This window comes from Oenanthe melanoleuca, chromosome 23 (genome assembly GCF_029582105.1).
Source record: "Oenanthe melanoleuca isolate GR-GAL-2019-014 chromosome 23, OMel1.0, whole genome shotgun sequence".
In the NCBI taxonomy this organism is placed as follows: Eukaryota; Metazoa; Chordata; class Aves; order Passeriformes; family Muscicapidae; genus Oenanthe; species Oenanthe melanoleuca.
This window is the reverse complement of record NC_079356.1, coordinates 5315498-5333845: the sequence shown is the minus strand read 5'-3', so window position 1 is coordinate 5333845 and position 18348 is coordinate 5315498. Positions and strand designations below refer to the sequence as shown.

Sequence of the window (18348 nt, the reverse complement as noted above, 5' to 3'; positions counted from 1 at the left end):
TGTATTTATTTTATATCTTGTGAAAAAAAAAAAAAAAAAAATTCAGGATGTAAGTGAGAAGCCAAGAAAGGGGAAAAAAAAGAGAGAGGAGGGGGAAAGAAAGAAAACAAATTTGAACTGGGCCTGTTTTCCGTGAAGTATTAAATCTCCAGCACACAATGAATCATGCAGTGCTCGGCCTAACAAGGAGGACTCCAGAAAGTCTGTAGGATGAAGGAGTCACTGGAGACTCCAAGAAATACGACAGGCTCGCTCCAAAGTGCACAAAAGGTTTTTTTAGTAAAGGAGAAAGAAAAGAAGAGGGGGAAAAAAAATTTCTCTGAAATTACAGCCCTACAACAGCTTCATTTGTATAATCCCTCTCAGGGCTGGGGGCTGCTCTGCAGCTCTCACCAGGAGCAGCAGCAGAGGACAGGAGCCCAGCAGAGTCTGGATGTAACTTCTGTCCCAGATCCAGCATGTGCTCACGGTGGGACAGGGAAGGAGAACCCACAGATCCCAGGGAGGCAGGGCTGGAGTCACCAAACCTGTTCCCTGCCCCAGGCACCCCTGTTTACCCACAGCAGCGTGTCTGGGTGCTCAGCACAGCCTGCACTGCCCCAGCAGCTGCAGAGCTCTCCAAGCGTCCAACCTCAGCCTGCCTTTGGTTTCCTCTCCCTCGGCCAGCAGGGACCCCCTGCGGGTTGGTGCCTCTGCCCAGCCCTTGTTTCTCCAGGTGTTGCTCCCTCTCCCTCCATTTATCCCACACCAGGCTCCCAGTGCCTCCTCTCTTCCATGGAATCCCAGGAAAAGCCACTTTAACCTCTCAGGTTTGACCTGGCAGCCTCCAGCCCCGAGTTCCTGGCTCAGGGCAGGAGGAGCTCGGGGAGGCTCCAGCAGCCTCTGCCCAGGCCAGGCTGTCCCTGCTCATCTCTGGGGCTGCTCATCCCCAGGGATGGAGCTGGAGGAGGATCCCTGCTGGTTCTGGGGCTGCAGAACCAGGAGCTCTGCAGGATCTGAGGGGCCCAGGAGCTCTGGCAGTGATTCCAGAGCCCGTGGAAAGCAGCAGGGAGAGCCAGCCCCGGGCACAGCAGAGAGCAGAGAGCCACCGAGGCTGCCCAGCCCCCAGGGACTGAAAATCCCTCCTGGAAATCCTCCCCTGCCCTCTGCTCTCCGGGGTGAAACCTGGGGATGTGCAGCAAGAGGCAGCTGTGGGTGCTGGGAACAGCAATCCCCCAAGGAGCAGCCCAGCTCCAGGAGTTTGCCCCCCACATTTTGGCCAGGGTGAGCCCCAGACCCCTCAGTCCCGAGGAGAATGTCACACCTTGCCTGGGCTCCAGCTGGGGCCATTCCTCTTTGGCACCCGTGCAAGGAGCAATGCACAAGTCAGCGAGGAGCAGGGAGGGGAGGGAGGCTCTGGAAGGAGGGGACTGCACTTTTTTACCTTTTTTTTTGAGTAGGGCAGGCTGCAGCAAAAGCAAAAGATGAAATTGTCACTTGGCTCAGCCCTGCCACCATTCAGGCAGCAAAACACTCGCTGGTTTTGCTGCATCAGCACCATCACAGACCCTTCCTGGAGCTCCCTGCAGTGACTTTGATGCAGGATGGATGCACTGAAAACCTGGGGAGGGGCAGAAAGCTCAGCCCTGGGCAAGCACAAGCACAGCAAACTCGTTCCTTGGCCTTTCATCTGCTTAATAACACTCTCTGTGGCATCCAGAGCAACCTGGGAATGGCAGAGAACACGAGCTCCTCCAAAGCCTCCCCACATGCTCCTGGCACAGGAGCTGAGAGGGGACAGTCACCCAGGGAGGGCAGAGCTGCTGGGCCACCCAAGCTTGCCTGGGTGGGAATGGGAAGAATTATTGCTCTGATAACACCCAAAGGGCTCAGATCCAGAGAACCCCCCCAAAAAAGCACAGAAAAGCAGGAAAAGGAGTCCCAGTGTCCCTCTGCGGTGACCTGTGCATCCTCAGGGTGCTCAGCACAGATGCAGAGCCTGGCACGGGGGGATGAGCATTTCTCCCAGCCAAGCCCGAACGTGCCCGTGTCCCCCCGGGATCAGCGGGGGATGAGCTGGGCTGGGGAAGGTGCAGCTCAGAGGAGCCCGGGGAGATTCCCCGAGCCGAGGCTGACCTCCACCGGCCGGCGGCATCATCACAGCCTGAAACATCCCCAGATTTCTGTCCCAGAGTCACAGAGCTGGGACACCTGCGGGGCCGGGAATTCCTGCTGATTCCTGTCGGGTCCCAGCACATCCTGGGCTGCTTTCTGCTCTCCAGCCTGCTGGGGCATCCAGGACTCTTCTGGGAATCTTCCCCACCGTTCTGGAAATCCAGAGGGTGTGAGGGATGGGAATGCTGTACAGGGAGGGTTTGCAGGGCACAGAGCTGTGGGTCTGACAGGGATCCCCAGGGCCCTAAGGAGCCCCCAGGCCAGGAGAGACCCAGAAATCCCAATAATCCCAAATCCAACAGCTGACAGCAGGGCAGGACTGTTTACACCTTTACATTACATTATCCTGTATCCCAGTAATCAATAAGGCAGCAATTTGAAGGTTTGTTTTTCAGCTCAAGAAGAGGGGAAGATCCCATCAGTGGAGCTGATACTGAGGCTCCTGTTCCAAGAAAGTCTGAGTGAGCACAGCCCTGCCAGAGCCAAGTCATCCCTGCAGGGCAAGGGCAGCTCCTGCCTGGCTGAGGTTTGCACCAACAGCTGCTGCTGTGGATTCCTAGACACAGCCTGAGCCTCCCCAGAGCCTGGGGTTTGTCTGGGTGTCAGTGCCAAATTCCAGAGCAGATCTGCTCTGCCTCCACCTGTGATGGGCAGGGAAACCTGGCAAGGGAAGGGCAAGGGAGCTGGTGCTGCTGGGGGCTTCAGAGCAAGGGGATCACAGGAGGATCAGCCAGAGGGTCAGGAGAGAGCAGAGCAAAGCCAAGGACACAGGAGGGGTTTGCAGGTTTTGTGTTTGAGGTCACTGGCCAGATGTGACAGGACCTGCTCCGTGTCCCTCTCCCCAGGCCTTGGGGGCTCACTGAGCCCATTTCCCAGCTCTGGGGCAGTCCCAGCTTCTCTCAGAGCTGCCCAGCCCAAGCTGATCCATCAGCACATTCAGCAGCAGCTCCCCTGGCAGAATGCAGGGCAGCTGTGTGCAGAGCACATCCAGCACTCCAGGGCCAGGCTTTCCCTCTCCTGGGGTGGGAGCCAGTGATGCCAGTGGGGAAACAGAGCCCCCAACGTGGAGCTTGAGACCTTCTGGGGCTGTTGATCCTCTCGTGTGCATCACTGGACTTGCTGCCCCACTGACCCATCCTTCCTGGCCTGAGTTTACAGGGACATTTGCTGGGCTGAGGCAAAGGCTGCCATGGGCAGCTGAGGCAGCCCCTGGCACAGCTGGATCTGCAGGCACATCCTGCAGAGCCAAGATTTTGGTTTGCTCCAACATGAACTCTGTGCAGAACCCTGGGCTGGGCACGGATCAGCAGCTCAGCAAGGCTGTAAATAGAATTAGGAGTCCAGCACTGATTCCAGCTTGCCTGTAACAACATTCCCATTCAGTCCAGGAAACATTCCCAGGAATTCTCTCATTTGCTGTCTGGCAGTTCAGGCTGTTTTTCCCCTCTGTTGAGCCAACACTCCTGATAAAGCTGGGAGCCTTCTGGCTGCTCTCTGTGTGAGGATCCAAAGATCCAAAGATCCCTCTCCTTTCATCCCCTGCTCCAGGCAGCCAGAGCAGGGATCCTGGGGATCAGGACTGCTGGATTCCCTCCTGGCCTTTCTGCACAGGGGGTTCTGCTGAACCAGGGATTTGTCAGCCCAGCTCCTGCAGGCAGGATGAGATCGACCCTTGGGAGCAGCAAAACCAGGACAGGACCCTGCAGAGGGGCTGTTCCAGCCAAAACACAGCTTTGCCCTGGGGCTGGGGAGCTCTGCCCCAGGCTGGGGACTCACCCCAGGGCACCCAGGGAAGCTGGAGGGACCCCCAACGATGCCATGGAGCTCAGCTCTTCCCAGGAACCAGCCCTGACTTGCCTGGGATTCAAGGCCCTCTCTTATCTTCTGCAGCAGCTCGGGCTGGTTGTGAAATCTCCCCACTGGAGATGTTACCAGCCAGGATTTATGGCTTCTGTAGTTTCCCTTTCATGGCTCCAGCTGGGAAATGCTGGCGAGGGATGAAAGGTGCTGCTCAGGGAGGGATGGCAGAACACTTCAAAGGCTTCTGAGTCGTGTTAGGATACTCAGGATCCTTCTCTCTTCCAGCCATCCAGAACTTCCAGCAGCCTCTCCCTCCTCTAGCACAGCCTTGAAACCATGTGGAGCCAGAGTCAAGCACCTGCAGCTCAGCTCTGGAGCAGGAGCTGCCCTCAGAGCCCCCAGCAGGGCTCTGAGCACCCCCAGACAGTGAAGTGGCAGCAGCCACAACACCCCAGAGGTTTCCTGGGAAAGATGAGCAAGTTCTGCTCATAAAGGAAGTCTGGGCTGGAGGGGAAGGCCAGAAGGAGCTGAGAAGGGATTTTGGCCACTGCTGCCCCCCCAGGCAAGTCACGTTGTGAGCAGCTTTGCTCACGTGCATCCTTCAGTGCCCACTGGACAAAAGGATCTCAGACTGCCTGAGCTGGGCTGTCACACTCTGGTGCCTGGAGGGACCCAGGGACAATCTCCATCCTGTGAGCTGCCTGCAAATGTGCAAAATTTCCCTCCTGAAGGAAGCTCACAGAGAAGAATTGACCCAAAGGTCAGAGCAGCATTATTTCACACTCCTCTTGGTGCTGACTCTGGCTCCAAGGACACAAAAAGCTGGGAAATTAAAGCCCCGTGAAGAAATCTCACCCTGAACACTTCAAACCCACCAAGCCCATGCACAGAGCCTGCAGTAAATGTTCCTGTGCTGTTGTGGATCTGATTCCTGGGTGAGTGGGTGCAGCCAACCACTGCCTTAAAAAACAACCAAACACAGACTGCAGGAACTCCCAGTCCCTACAGGAGCTTTGACTGAGCAAATTAAAACTCAGAAGTAGCTGAAGCAGCACAAGCCTGCCCACACTTTAAATCCCCCAAAGCAGGAGCTGAAAGAGCTCCCAGCACTTTGCTGCCCTCTGTCCTCACCTGGGCATCCTGGCTCCTGTGCCACAGGTGATGCCCACCCAGGCTGGGTGGAAAATCTCAGCTCCAAGGCACAGAGCTCTGGGACCCTGCTGGATCTTGGCTCCCAGCAGCCAGAGGAGCTGATAAACTGGGGTCACTGTGACCAGCACTGCCAATCAAAGCCAGTTTCCTCAGAGCAGGTGCCCCTGTCCTCAAGCAGCCTCCAGGGCAGTGACCTCAGCTCCTCTCTCCAGCCCAGCAGCCTCAGGACTGGAGGGGCAGCAGTGCTGGGGCTCCTCTGGAGCCACACATGAGAGTTTGGGCCAGGGCAGGTTCCCCCACTCAGCTCTCAGAGGGAAATGCCAACAAAATCTTCCAAAGGAAATGATTACTTTGAATTTTTGAAATGAAATCAATTGAATACCCAATCAAGGAAAGGGGACTAGTTCACCCTACATTTTAATTCCCTTACATTTTCACAACAAATGGGAACAGCCTGCCTGACAGACAAGAAATGAACTCATGGCCTCTTAAAGTCAACTCCAGGGATTCAGATCATCCCATTCCTCATTAGGCTCTTCCCAACAAGAACTTCACCCCAAAAACAACCTCCAGCAGCTGAGCAGGAGCTCCATGTGCCTGCCCACAGGGTCCAGCTCCTCTGCTCTGTGTTTGAAGGCAGCAAAGCCTCGAATGCAGCTCAAAGCCTCAGGCAGGAAATGGTTCAGGAAGACAACTGGGGGCTCCTCATCTTTTCCCTGGCATCCCACAATGGCAGGAGCATCCAGGAGCTGGAGCTCCCCTGGGAGAAGCTGCTGGGCTCCCTGCAGGAGGCTGGGGCTGCTCTGCATTGGAAACATCTGGATAGAGGCAGCGGCAAAGCCACAGAAGCAAGGGAGAAAAACAGGAGAAGCTGCTGAGGATGGAGGGATGGGGAGCCAGGGCTGCCCAGGGCCCATGACTCTGACCCACACCAGTTCACACTGGACAGGAGGAAGACAACTACAAACATCTGTCTGCTCCTGCTCCCTCTCCAAGCACCAGCTTTCTGTAAGACACTGAGCAGCCCCACTGCATGGTGCAGGTCCAGGGCTGGCAATGCTCAGATCAAAGCAGGCCCTGCTGCCCAGCCTTGCCTGAGCTCCTTCCCTCCCTGGCAGCCTCTCAAACCTGCTGCCCCAATCAGCACTTTTAATCAATTTACAGCCTTGCTGTGCTCTGCACCCAGAGCTCAGCCCCATAAATGATTTCTCCTCTCCCCCACATTCCCCCTGTGTGTGGACAGGGATGTTTTCACCAGTGCTGCCTTCAGGCTCATTAAGAGGAGCAGTATCACTTTAATCAACCTCTTTAAAATAAGAATTCCATGTGCAAACTGACAAAGCCATTCCCTGGGTCCTGCCAAGCCCTTTGCCGCAGGCAAAGGAGCTGAGACGTCCCTTAGCATCAATTTTGTTTGTTTATTTATAAAGTTCACATGTTTGATCTTTGTTTAGCAACTGTTTTCATCTCCCTGTCCAGTGGTAAGAACACAGCAGTTCTTCTCTTGACTCAAAGAATCATGAGTTCTCTTTTCCCAGCTCTGGAAAGCATCCAGCATCACTTGGAGAGCTCATCCCAAACTGAGCCATACAGGAGCTCAGGGGGGAGAATTCTGTCAATTTTGGAAGAAGAGCTGCTCCTCTCCCCTGCTCACCTCTGCCAGCTCCAGGCCAGGCTCTGGATGCCCCCTGAGATTAATGCTTTTCATTAATTACCTCATGACTAATTCACCTCCATGACTGTGATTATTTTAAACTTTGCCATCACAACCTCAGCTTGCTCAGTCACAGCTTTTGGCAGTCCTGGAAAAACACTAACCCAAATTAAAACATTTTGGTACTGCCAGAGCTGCTGCATTTTATTTGAAAGGAAAAGAAACCCATGTGAAACTCAGAACAAGAGCTCTGAAATCCAGGAATTCTGGAATGGGATCGATTCAATCTCAACTCCTGAAATGGCCACTCAGGGATAAAGTTGAACCAAACTTGAGGTATTGTGATGTCTTTGTAATCAAATCTCACACATCTCTGAAAATCTGTATTCCATAGAAAATCAAGCTATCAAGATCTGTTCTTAACTTTCCACTAAAAATCTGGAAAAAAAAAAAAATAAAAAAAAAAAATCTCACTTCTCCTAAAGAAATTGTGGAAAGTCAACTTGTTCATAATTTCAAGGAAGTTCTAAATTTTCAGAGGCATTACAGCTGGTTGTAATGTTAGAAATAACACTAATTCTGCCTTAAATTCTTCCTCACTGGGAAAAAAACCCCTAAACCTGAAGGCCAAGAATGAGAATAGAATTATTTGTAAGTTGTGTTGTGCAGTTCAGCCCAGCACCCTGCAGCCCTGGATTACAACATGAAACCTTCAGAAATAAGAGAAAGATCTGCTTGGTAGTGAAAATATAATTTTATTTAACAATAGCTGCCAGCAGTATACTGGTATATCTGTAAAAGATGTTCCAGAAAGTGAAAGACATAAGCAAACTACAACAAATGATATCAACTCTTCAAGTATTTCTGCAAACCACGCTCCAATCCTTGATGTCCTGCCTTGGGATCTCCATCCCCTCCTGCTGCTCCCACCCCCTCCAGAAACAAACTACAGGAGTTGGTGGCACAGGTTTGGGGTTCTCCTGAAAAGTCTTCACTGCCAGATGGTTCTGAGTGGCAAAGGGGAGCAGCAGAGCTGGCTGCACTTCACCACTTTGTGTTCTGCACCCAGATAGGCATCGCTGGGTTTGGCTCCAGCAGCTCCCATTTATTCCTCTCTCTGCTCCTTTGATACCAAATGCTAATTTGCTGCTTTAGCATAAAAATTTGATTACATCTCTCTCCTTATCATGGAGCTGCACGCAGCTCTGATCAGTTTGGACATGCCCAGTGTGGAGAAAACATGGATTTTCTGGGACAATGCAAAGGTAAAAGCTGGGACTGCCCATGAGGGACATCCAGGGAAGATGTGGAGGGGATGGAATTGTTCCACAAGTCCCACACACCTCTTGTTCAATAAACCAACCTTCCACAGCAGGGATCTCTTTAAGAAGAAAAGCTTTGTTAAGGGGAAAAAACAAAATAATAATGCACCTAGGATAATTGTTCTCCCACACAAAAACAGGGTGCAGGTGATGGATTTTCCCTTTGTGTTCAGGAAATACACAAATCACCTGTTTTAATGTGAATTTAAGCATATTTCAGCTTGAGAATAAAGTAAGTTGTTCAGCATGCTAATACATGCAACCAACTTGCAAACTGGAATGCCTACTTGAAAGGGTAACTGCTGTTTTTAAATTGGAGAAGGGGCTAGAAGCAGCATTTTAAATTTAAACAGGGGGTAGATTAATTGCTGTTTGATGAAATTAAAAATGCATTTAAAGATCAGATTGTAAACAAGTTGACAGAAGTCAAGAATTTACATAGTTATGAAAGGGCTTTTTTTAATTAGTGTGGAGCTGGTGATTGGGGCCAGATGAAAGTGCTGTGCCCACAGCAGACACTGCCTTTCCCTGCTGCTCTGCAGGGATCACTCCAGAGCTGGGAGCTGCTCCTCTCCTCCAGACTCTGCTCCCTCCCCCAGCCAGGAGGGGCTGGGCAGCTCCTGCCACAACAGAAGTGCAGCAGGCAGCCTGAGAGGCAGCCAGGACAGTCCCCAGAGCCAAGTGCAGCTCCAGCTGCAGGGAAAGGCTGTGCTGAGATAAGGAACCCCCTGCTCAGACAGCCTGAGCTCTCTTACAGGCTCTCAGACACAATTAACACAGAGGGAGAAGGAGAGTGCCTGAGCAGCAGAGGGAATGGATACCTGCAGAAGCCTGAGCTGTGTTCAAGGAGGTGGAACTCCTGCACTCTGCACTCCAGGGAGCACAGCCTGACTACAACCCCACAGCACAACTTCAAGGGCCAGCCTGATCTGCTTTTGACAGGACAGCTAAAAACTTACCAAAGCTATGCCCAGCTCTGTGAACTCTGCCATGGCCAAGAGCACCAAACCCAGGAGGGGTGGCTTTGGGGTTTTTCACCCTATGTGTCATTAAAAATGCTGTTATCTGAATTAAAAAGTCATTCCTTTTTCTAGATGTCACATTACAGCAGAGACTGAAGCCCTGCAGAGGACTCTAATGGCTGAGGAACTTTATTCAGGAGGGGAAGGTGACATTAGAATACAGGAATTATTGAAGTGCTACAGTTAAGGTTCTGCTAATCAGGATTCTCCCTCTGTGCCTGAACATTCCTGTAAGAAATCAGAACAGGGATTAAGTGTGTCTGAGAGAGTTGCCTTTGAGAGAGATGTGACAGGATTGCTAAGTGCCTTTATCTTGGAATTCTAGCTCTAGGAAGGCAAGGCAAGGCACCACAAATATGGATCTGGTTCTCTTCCTCTTCTATGTGGAACTAACTCCATGGGTACAGAAAGGAGCAAAAGCAGGATGCTTAGAAAAGTCAGGCTGGTTTTCAGAAAGCCAGTGCTTACCAAAAAAAAAAAAAAAAAAAAAAAAAAAAAAAAAAAAAAGAATTAAAAAAAAAAAAAATTAGTGTATAAAAGTGTTTATGTGAGCATTTCCACGTTATTGCAGAATGTTAAATATTCCAAGAACAACCTAGCAGGAATAGCACTTTCCAGCTTCTAAAATCAGTTAAATATAAAAGTATCTTTACAAAAAAATAGGCATATAAGTCTAGCATTCTTTGGAGTTGTTTATGATGGTCTTTTAAAAATAAACTAGCAGTTTATTTCATGCATCAAAACCATTAATTTTAAACAAGAAAACTATTCCCTGGTTTAGAAACATTTGAAAATTGCTTTTAAAAAAAATTGTAGTGCTATTCCTCAGTGTTGCTGTAAAAAGATTTAAGTATAGTAGTGCAATGATTATGAGTATGCAAAACTGCAGTCCAGGTGCACAGAAACAATGGGGATCAATATTCAATGGGAAGGACTGGATTCCACCATTTCTTTACAAAATTCCCAGATTTCCTTTCAGGAAAAAAAACCAAAACCCTCCTATCATTTAAGGCAAATGTTCTTTTTAAAGGTCACTTTAGCTTTCTTCAGGGAAGAAAGGGCATGCAAAGGTTCCCATTTCATGGCTCTCAGTCCATTTTGCATCACTCATCATTGCACTGCTATTCCCCACCCAGAGTTAGGACACTACAGGTTCCATAAATTTGGGCTATGACAGAACAGATTTTTAAGTAAAAATCACCAAAAAGACCTATACAAAACAAAGGCTCTTAACTACCAAAAAGAAAGCCACTTGCAATTCTTAAGGTGAGCAGAGGGCAGCTTCCAACTCTGCTGTTTCCTGATGGGAAATCCTGACAATTATTTGTTTGCTGCAACTCAAAATTCAGACAATGCAGGTGTTTAGATCTCCTCAAGCTCTTGAAGACACAACAAACATCAACTCTGAGCTTTGAGCTTCCTGTCCCAGCTCTCAAGCCTGGATTCAAACTTCCCTGATGCTGAGGTCATTCAAATCCAAGGTTCACATTGAGTCCATTCTCAACCTACAGTGACTTCAAATCCAAGAGATTTGAAAAAAAAAATACAACAAACCAACAAAACGTTGCCAAATATTTTGCAAATGGCTCTTTTGGATACTAAGTTCCCTTCTCTATGTAAATAGGATAGACAAGCAGGTACAGTTCAATGTGTCACAGATCTTCTGGAAAAGCAATAAATTCCAAAATACATAAATATTCCTTGTACCATACAGTGAGACAGGATCCTAAACCAATTCCTGGACAAATCATGGACCAAATGTTTACAGAGAAAAGCAGCAGGGGCAAGACAACCCTTGACACTGAAGAATCCAGAGTCACCCCAGTGCCACAGGAACACGACTGCTTCGATCAGTGGGAGGCTGGGAGAGGAGGTCAGGAAAAATCAAAGTAATCAAAGTCTCAAACTTTAGCTCATGACTGTACCTGGTCTATCCACCGTGACTGGGAGTAACTGGGAGTTCATGCACAGAACAATTGCTATTGGATATGAGGAGAGCAGTCTGTTAGAAGCATTGTTATGGGATATGCAGGATGCATCCTCTGCAAGTGCTGGTTACTTGGTGAGTCTCTTGGCTACATCACTGTAAGCTATTTCAATCTCCTTGTCTCCAGGACAGGTGTTGGTGAACTCATCCCTGCTGTAAGCATTTGTCAGGTATCTCCAGATCCCTGTCATCTCCTTGGGAATCTCAAAGTTGCGGTATTTTTTGGCCACCACCTGCAATGAAAGAATTGTTTTATGAATTTACATCCTTAACTTAAAACACTTTTCCAGCCCTGGTCACTCTCTTGTGAAGTTATCCCTCCTGCTTGGGTTGACTCCTGGTGTTTCCAGAGGCTGTTCCTGAGGGCTGCTCCTGGCTCTGGCTGTTCCTCAGGGCTGCTCCTGCCTCGCTCCCTTTGGGTTTGTCCTCACCCAGGGAAACTCTGCAGGCAGCAGAAACTGAGCCTGTGGCTCCATCTGCAGTACAGAACTGACAGATCACTGCAGGCAGGGAGAGCAATCAAACCCCACTGATGTGGGCACACCTACACTCCTGTGGTTACCCCAGGCTGCCTCTTCCAAAATTCCAACTTGGTTTTTTTATACAATCCCTTTATTTCCCACTCTGTCAATGGCTTTGTTCTGGAGCAGTTTCCTCTACAGAAGTGAGCAGACACCCACTTTAGCCATTACTGCTCACCTGATCTTCTCCTTGTGAGCTCTGCAGCTCCCTGAGACCACGGGGTCAGTGCAGGGAAATGGGGTTTGGCTCCTGCCACTCAAACCCTGTGCTGCCCAACCTGCCCAGAGCCCCTGTGACTCAAACCTCACACAGTGCAGTTACAGACAGCTGAAATTAGCTGGCCTCAGCAATGCCACAAACCATAAACATTTCCTCCTGCATTTTCCCCTGAAAGCCCAGAGTTTTACCTTGACAATGTGCAGTTTGGGCAGCAGGTTGCAGTCAGCCAAAGTCATCTCGTTGCCATCCAGGAACTTTCTGGTGGAGACTGTGACATCCTCCAGGCTGTTCTCATCAATCTCATCAGGGAGAGGGGAGTTCAGGTACTCATCCAGCTTCTGCAGGGTTTTCAAGAGGCCACGTTCTAAGGCTGCACAGGAAGGGATGATTGCAAAACAAACATTAAACTGAGACTGCTACCAGAAACACAAACCCCACATCCCTGTGCTACCCACAAACACTGAAGGATTTGTAACCCTTGGCCAGTTTTTGTGGCCACAGCATTGCTGAAGCTGCCCCTGTGCTCACCAAAACACTGAAACTGGACCAGAATCTCTTTAAATATCCCACATATGCAGGTTATTTAAAAGCTGGCTAATACAGGAGTTTGCATAATTTAAAATACTGTAAGACTGCCCACAAGGGTTTATTTTTGGTTTAAAAAGTGGCTTATGTCAGTTTCTTAAGACTGTGCCTAACTGGCTTAAACTGATTAGAATTAAGCTATGCTGGGGTTTATATACATTTAAACATAATCTGTTTAATGTCACATGCTCAGCAAACAGCCCTGACCAAACCCAGAGCAGCCAGGCTGGTGCTGGAACACAGCAGGGTGTGGAATGCAGCACAGGTTTATGGAATGCAGCAGCAGAGGGCAGCACATCCCATAAAATCCCCCTTTGTTTCCCAACTGTTTACAAATATTTTGCATCTCTCCCTTTGAACTGTAGCACAAAGGAATCCTGATTCCTTAAGTTTGGTTTTCCCCTCTAAGTACTTGGAGGCCAAAATTGATTTGTATTAAAATATTTAAAGTCCCAGCTGTGAGTTCTTTACCACTTACTGATCCCTCATGTGAAATCTGTTTTCCCTCCACACAGAAAGGTTTTAATCCTTTAGTGGAAGTGACACAAACTAAACACAGAACTCTGATGGGAGCCCTTGGTCCTAGAGAGGTGAAATGAAAGCAGCAGATGCACAGAAATTCAACAGTTGGGGCATGACACAAACTCTGCCTGAAATTTGCTTCTGGATGTTGAAATATTTTTCCTTCATTCAAGAGTTTTGAGTGGCTGTTGCACAGAGAAGATCCAATGCCACAGATGTTCACAAACCATGCACACCTCACTGAAATTCTGGTTGAAGGGAAGTTCTCTTTCAAATTTTGAAATCTTTGACATTAAATTTAAATAAGATTTTAATTCATGCATGTCCAACACACAGCTAAATCTGTCAGGGAGGCACTTCCCACAGAGCTGCTCTGAAACACAAGACAGGGAGAGCAGCAGTGACTCACCTTCATTAGCTTCTGGTCTAGAGTTCTTGATAAATGCAGAGAATTTGGCAAATATATCCATCCCAGCAGTGTTGGATTCTGGATGCTTTGGTGAGAGTTTCAGGTACCTGAAAAGCAGCAAGGAGCAGATCTACAGCACATTTAGCAGAATGGTGCTCATTATCCATTAACTAGCACAAAATGGCACTTTGATACTAATTTATCCTTTTCCAGACTTGCTTCTGAAGTGTAGTGCCACACATTAAGGTTTTTAAACCCAGCACTGCCCAGAGGGACACCAAATCTCATTCCTGCTCTCTGAACCAGACATTTGGTACAAGCAGAGTGTCTGAGGCAGCCCAGAGTTCCCTTCATCCACACATCTGTAAGCAAAATTCAGGGTTTTCCATTTCAATTATCATCAGAGTATTGTGGAGTGCACATTTTTAACAAAAGTCTGAAGTTTTGCCATGCTGAAAAGACAAAACAGTTCAGTCTGCTAAAGGCAATGTCTGGGTCTGCCTGCCAGCTGAAGAGCAGAAAGCCAGGAGTCTGGAGAAAGTTTGAACATATTAAAACACATTCTCACTTAGTTTAGGACTGGGTTTTGTACAGCAGACTCATCTCCATTTGCATTATTTGGACACAAATGTGCCTGTTACCAAAAGGAAGGGTTTGAAAGTGCAGAAAGGATGACTGGGATATACAAAGGATAATTTAAAATTAATCTTAAAGAGAAAACAGTTAAGGGGAGGAAGGTGTGACAAGCAAGAACCATCTTCCATGTCTTCAGTTTATTGATGCTGAAAAACATCTTAATTAGGGCAGAAATCCCCTGTGAGAACTGTGCCTATCTGAGGTGACAAATTATCAATTTAACACTTACTTGGGTGGGGCCAGAACATCTTCCAGGAACTCTTCAATCTTGTTCACATCTGTTCTCACTTCCCCATTGTATGTGATGAAGGGTGGGTGAGTGCCTGGAGCCAGATTCTGAAGGTCTGCTGGTTTCCTGGGGTGAGATGCAAACACAAAGTGTAGGCAGGGGACAAAATTTCATTGCTACAACCACAAAAGCACTACTGAGGTTTTCACATCCTCAGTTTGAACTAGACACCACCAGTTTTCTCTCTAAAAAGTGAGTTTACAACTAAACATTTTGAATAGACCTGCTAACAATTAATTTAAAACAGTGAAAACCGATCTCCTCCTACCTCTGGCTGTGTTTATTCTCAAATCAATACCATGTTGACTCAAAGAGGGGGATCTCTACATCCACCACACCACCACTCTCCCCAGCCCTACAGAACAGTTTATATATAGCATAATCTGTGCTAATCCTCCCCCCTCACACAGAGCTGCTCTGCAAAGCAGCAACTCTGATCCAGCCCAGTGTATAAACCATTTATTACGTGCCCAGAGTTTGGTTCCAGGCAGGCTGACAGATGCTTGAACATCATGGTTAAAATTAAACTTCAGTTTCCTCCAGTGAAAAAAAGTATTTACAAACAAGAGCAGCACACCTGGGAGAGGAATCCCACACTAGGGTTAGAGAGAAACAGCAAAAAGCTGAACTACTCAGCCATTTCTAACTATTTCTAACATTTCCCTCAGGCAGAGCAGAGCAGAGCAGCCTGGCCACCACCCCCTGCTGGCTCAGCAGGAACAAAGCCTGGCCCAGCTGAGCCAGGTAAAGCTGCCCCTTGGCTCCTGTTTGAACAAAGCCAGACTGGAGCAGAACCCCAGAGTGGGACTGAGCCTTGTCCATTGTGGCCACGTTCCTGAGCAGCTCCAGGCATGCAGGAACTGGATTTACTGGAAACTGCAACTGCAGCTCCAGAAATGCTCCTGACACCAGACAGGGAAACTAAACTGTGACATGCACAAAGCCAGTCCTGCAGGGCAGCATCACAGAGCCCAGCTTACAAGTCTATCTTGTTTTCCATTAAGAACCCCTGGAGAATTTCATACTGTCCCTTTCATAGAGCCAAAGTGTGCTCACTTGTAAGACTGAATGAGAAAAGTGATTTTCATACTTTAGAATATCCCACACCCTGCTTTAAGCCAGGGGATGGAAACATTATGAATACAGGAATTTAACTCTTCTCAATTTTGAAGCTTCTGAGAAGTTATTTCTCACTAAGAGTTGCCACCACTCTCTCACTTTTAGGATTTCAAGTCTGCCATCGGGTAATGCTTTAAGTAGCTTAACACTTCATTTAAATACAGCTTTGTAACTCCCAACAATTACAGGAAGTCATCGTGGCTCCCTTCCAGTTCCCCATCTTGGCCAGATAAAATTCCTCAAAAGGAATGTTATTTTAAAAACAAACAGGGGCAAGACCACCGGATCTGCAGGGATACTATCAAAGGCAAGCTTTAATTCAGAAACACATTATTCCAAAGAACCAAGCAAAAAAGTTTTCCAAAGAAGCAGAGTGCATCTCAGAGCACTTTATGCATGCAGTCAGACCACCTGGATCTTTCAAGAGAAAGCAAGCAGAGATTAAAATGCCCCAGATCAGGCCCAAACATAACTCAGGGTTTGACTTGCAGTGTGCTGCTCCTGCCAGGAGATTCTGAACCAGCCCTTGGAGCACAAGCACACAGCAACAGCCTAAAAAGGCCCAGAGTACAAATTCCCTTAACGGTCAAACAAGAAAGCAATTAATGTTGCAGTGAAGTTCTACTTCAGAGATAAAGCTGGAGAGCTGAAAAACAAACCAAACCCAAACAAAAAGCCTTTTGTAACCACTCCAAATAATTCCACCATGGTTTGTGCTTACCCCAAAGTTTACCAGGGGTTTTGGAGGCAGGGCCTCATTAATTATCTGGCCATCCCTACCCCCAGAGTTAAGGTGTAAACACCTCATGGCTTTGCCACAAACCAGAATAGTAATTAGCATGCAAATTATTTCTTGTGGAGCAGACAAAATCCAGCCCCCAAATGTAATACATTTATAAATTACACAAATACTGCAATGAGGATGTGAAAAGTAACATGGGGAAAAGTCAGCACTAAAACCCCATTTCCTCAGCAGTGGATTCACCTCTGGGTGGTCTTTTTTAATATTTCATATCATTGTTTTAGCTTTGCCTGTCAAAGGAACTGCAAAAGCTCCAAATGCAGATGCTTCAAACAGGATTTCAGCACTGAGCTGAAGGCAAGCTGGCCCTGAGTGCTGCTCCAAGCCCAACAAATGGTTTGTGCACTGCAGCTCTGCTCTGGCCTCCAGAACAAGGCAGAGCTCTGAGCACTGAGGTGCTGCTGCCCAGAGGGAAGAATGAAGGCTCTGTGTGCCCAAAGAGAGGAAGAAATGCCTGATTCCCTGCAGAGGGTGGGACTGCCCTCCTCCCTTGCCTATGTGCATATTTTGTGTGTTGAGAGCAGAGCTGAGAACTGCAGAATGTGCCTTTGTTAGTGCAGCTCTGCAGGGCAAAACTCACCAAAGCAGGCTGGGATTTTCCTGTGTCCCAAGTCCCTCTCTTGTGAACTTTTGTACCCAACCATGACCTTTCCAGCCTCACAAACAGACAGAGCTGGCCTTGCTGCTCTGCAGCACTGACGTTATGAGGCACAGGCAAGCAAAGCCTTTTTTCTGCTTTTGGCAACAAAATAAATTCAGTTGTTTCAAACAATTCCTGCTCTGCTCTTGGAGCAAAGAGCAGAGATGGTTGGATGGAATAATGTGCTCATAAAAGCAGTTTCTTGTGGCAATATTAAGGCCCCACCTAACATCTATTATCATTCTGGTGGCGATAACAAGGGGAAACAGCCCCATGTGATATCAAACATTTCCTATTGAGCACTTGGCTGGATGTGATGATCTGCAAGCTGCACTGCTCTGCCACTGGATATTGATCAATCCACAGTGTTCAAGTTGTATTTATGGACACCTAAAATCTGAAAGGAATTAAGTTTGTATCAAAATCTGTTCCAACCTGAATTAGCTTCAGTGCTCCTTGTTTCCTTTCCCAGAGAAGCCCTTCAGTGCACAACACAAAGATGATTTATTTGACCTATTCCCCTGCAGATCTTTAATTTTGCACTTATTTCCCCTCCTCAACAGAAAAAAAAAAACAAAACCTGAAAGAAAGCTTTCCTTGTGTAAGGAAGGTCAACTTTAAACATCTGCAAGCAATTTATAAGCTAAAAGTTAAGTCTTACATCCTCTTCCCCCATGCAATTAACTCCAAGTTGCCAAGGGGACACAAAATAAAGCCAATTCATCAGGAATATTTGGCATTTTAATGATATCTAAACTGGTTCAGCAGTAAAGAGCCTTCCAAACCTAAAATATCTCTGTCCACCCCCTTGTCCTGCCCACCCCAGTAACTGCAATAGGTTAAACAACCCCATCATTAAAGGAAAAGGAAATCCCAAACTGCAACAAGCACAAGTTCTGCTCCTGGCTTTGCACAAACCACAGGCAGGGCTTGGTGGAAGATGTGACACATTTGTTTTATGGGGCTGGCAGCACCAGTATTTGCAGGGAAATCCCAGCCTGGCCAGAAAAGCTCTTTGAGCAGCTCCAAATGCACCCAGAGCTGACAAAAGCTGCTTTCTGCTCCTCACCACACGTGGAAATCTTTAACAGCAACTTCAGTGATTTTTTAAAACCCAAACAAATCACCTCCCTCAGAAAAAGAGTCCCAGGAGGTTTAAGTGCAGCAGGGTGATTTCTCCCTTCCACTCTGGATTCAGGGCAGACACTGTGTTTCTGTTGGCTTTATTCCTGAAATTCAGGTTTGGAGGCACTGGCAGACTCCCCCCTCTGCAGAGCTGTGACCAACAGAGTTTTCCATCAGTGCTGGGAAAACATGACTTCACACCAAAGCAAACACAAGGCTCCTGCTGAATTTAGCACTTTCAGAAAAAAAAAGAATGCCCAGCCTGAGGAAATGAAGACTCCTGAATTCACTTCTCACTGGTTTTAGCCACCAAGGTACTCATTTCATAGAGGAGCAGTTGTAATTTAGGTGACAGCATGGTGATTTATCTGGCTGACACTGAACAAAGG

General features: G+C 47.9%; 1 protein-coding gene across 1 annotated transcript in view; it reads right to left on the bottom strand.

Annotated features, from left to right (window-relative positions):
- Positions 1-7495: 7495 nt before the first annotated feature.
- The window catches only part of CLIC4 (chloride intracellular channel 4), a 26471-nt gene continuing 15618 nt past the window's right edge, over positions 7496-18348 (bottom strand). Inside the window, exons 3-6 of the mRNA XM_056508962.1 lie at positions 14214-14339; positions 13349-13455; positions 12021-12202; positions 7496-11324 (exon numbers count right to left, since the gene is read on the bottom strand). Of these exons, the coding sequence (XP_056364937.1) occupies positions 11160-11324; positions 12021-12202; positions 13349-13455; positions 14214-14339 (580 nt within the window). The 3' untranslated portion in view covers positions 7496-11159. The remainder of the gene's footprint in view (positions 11325-12020; positions 12203-13348; positions 13456-14213; positions 14340-18348) is intronic.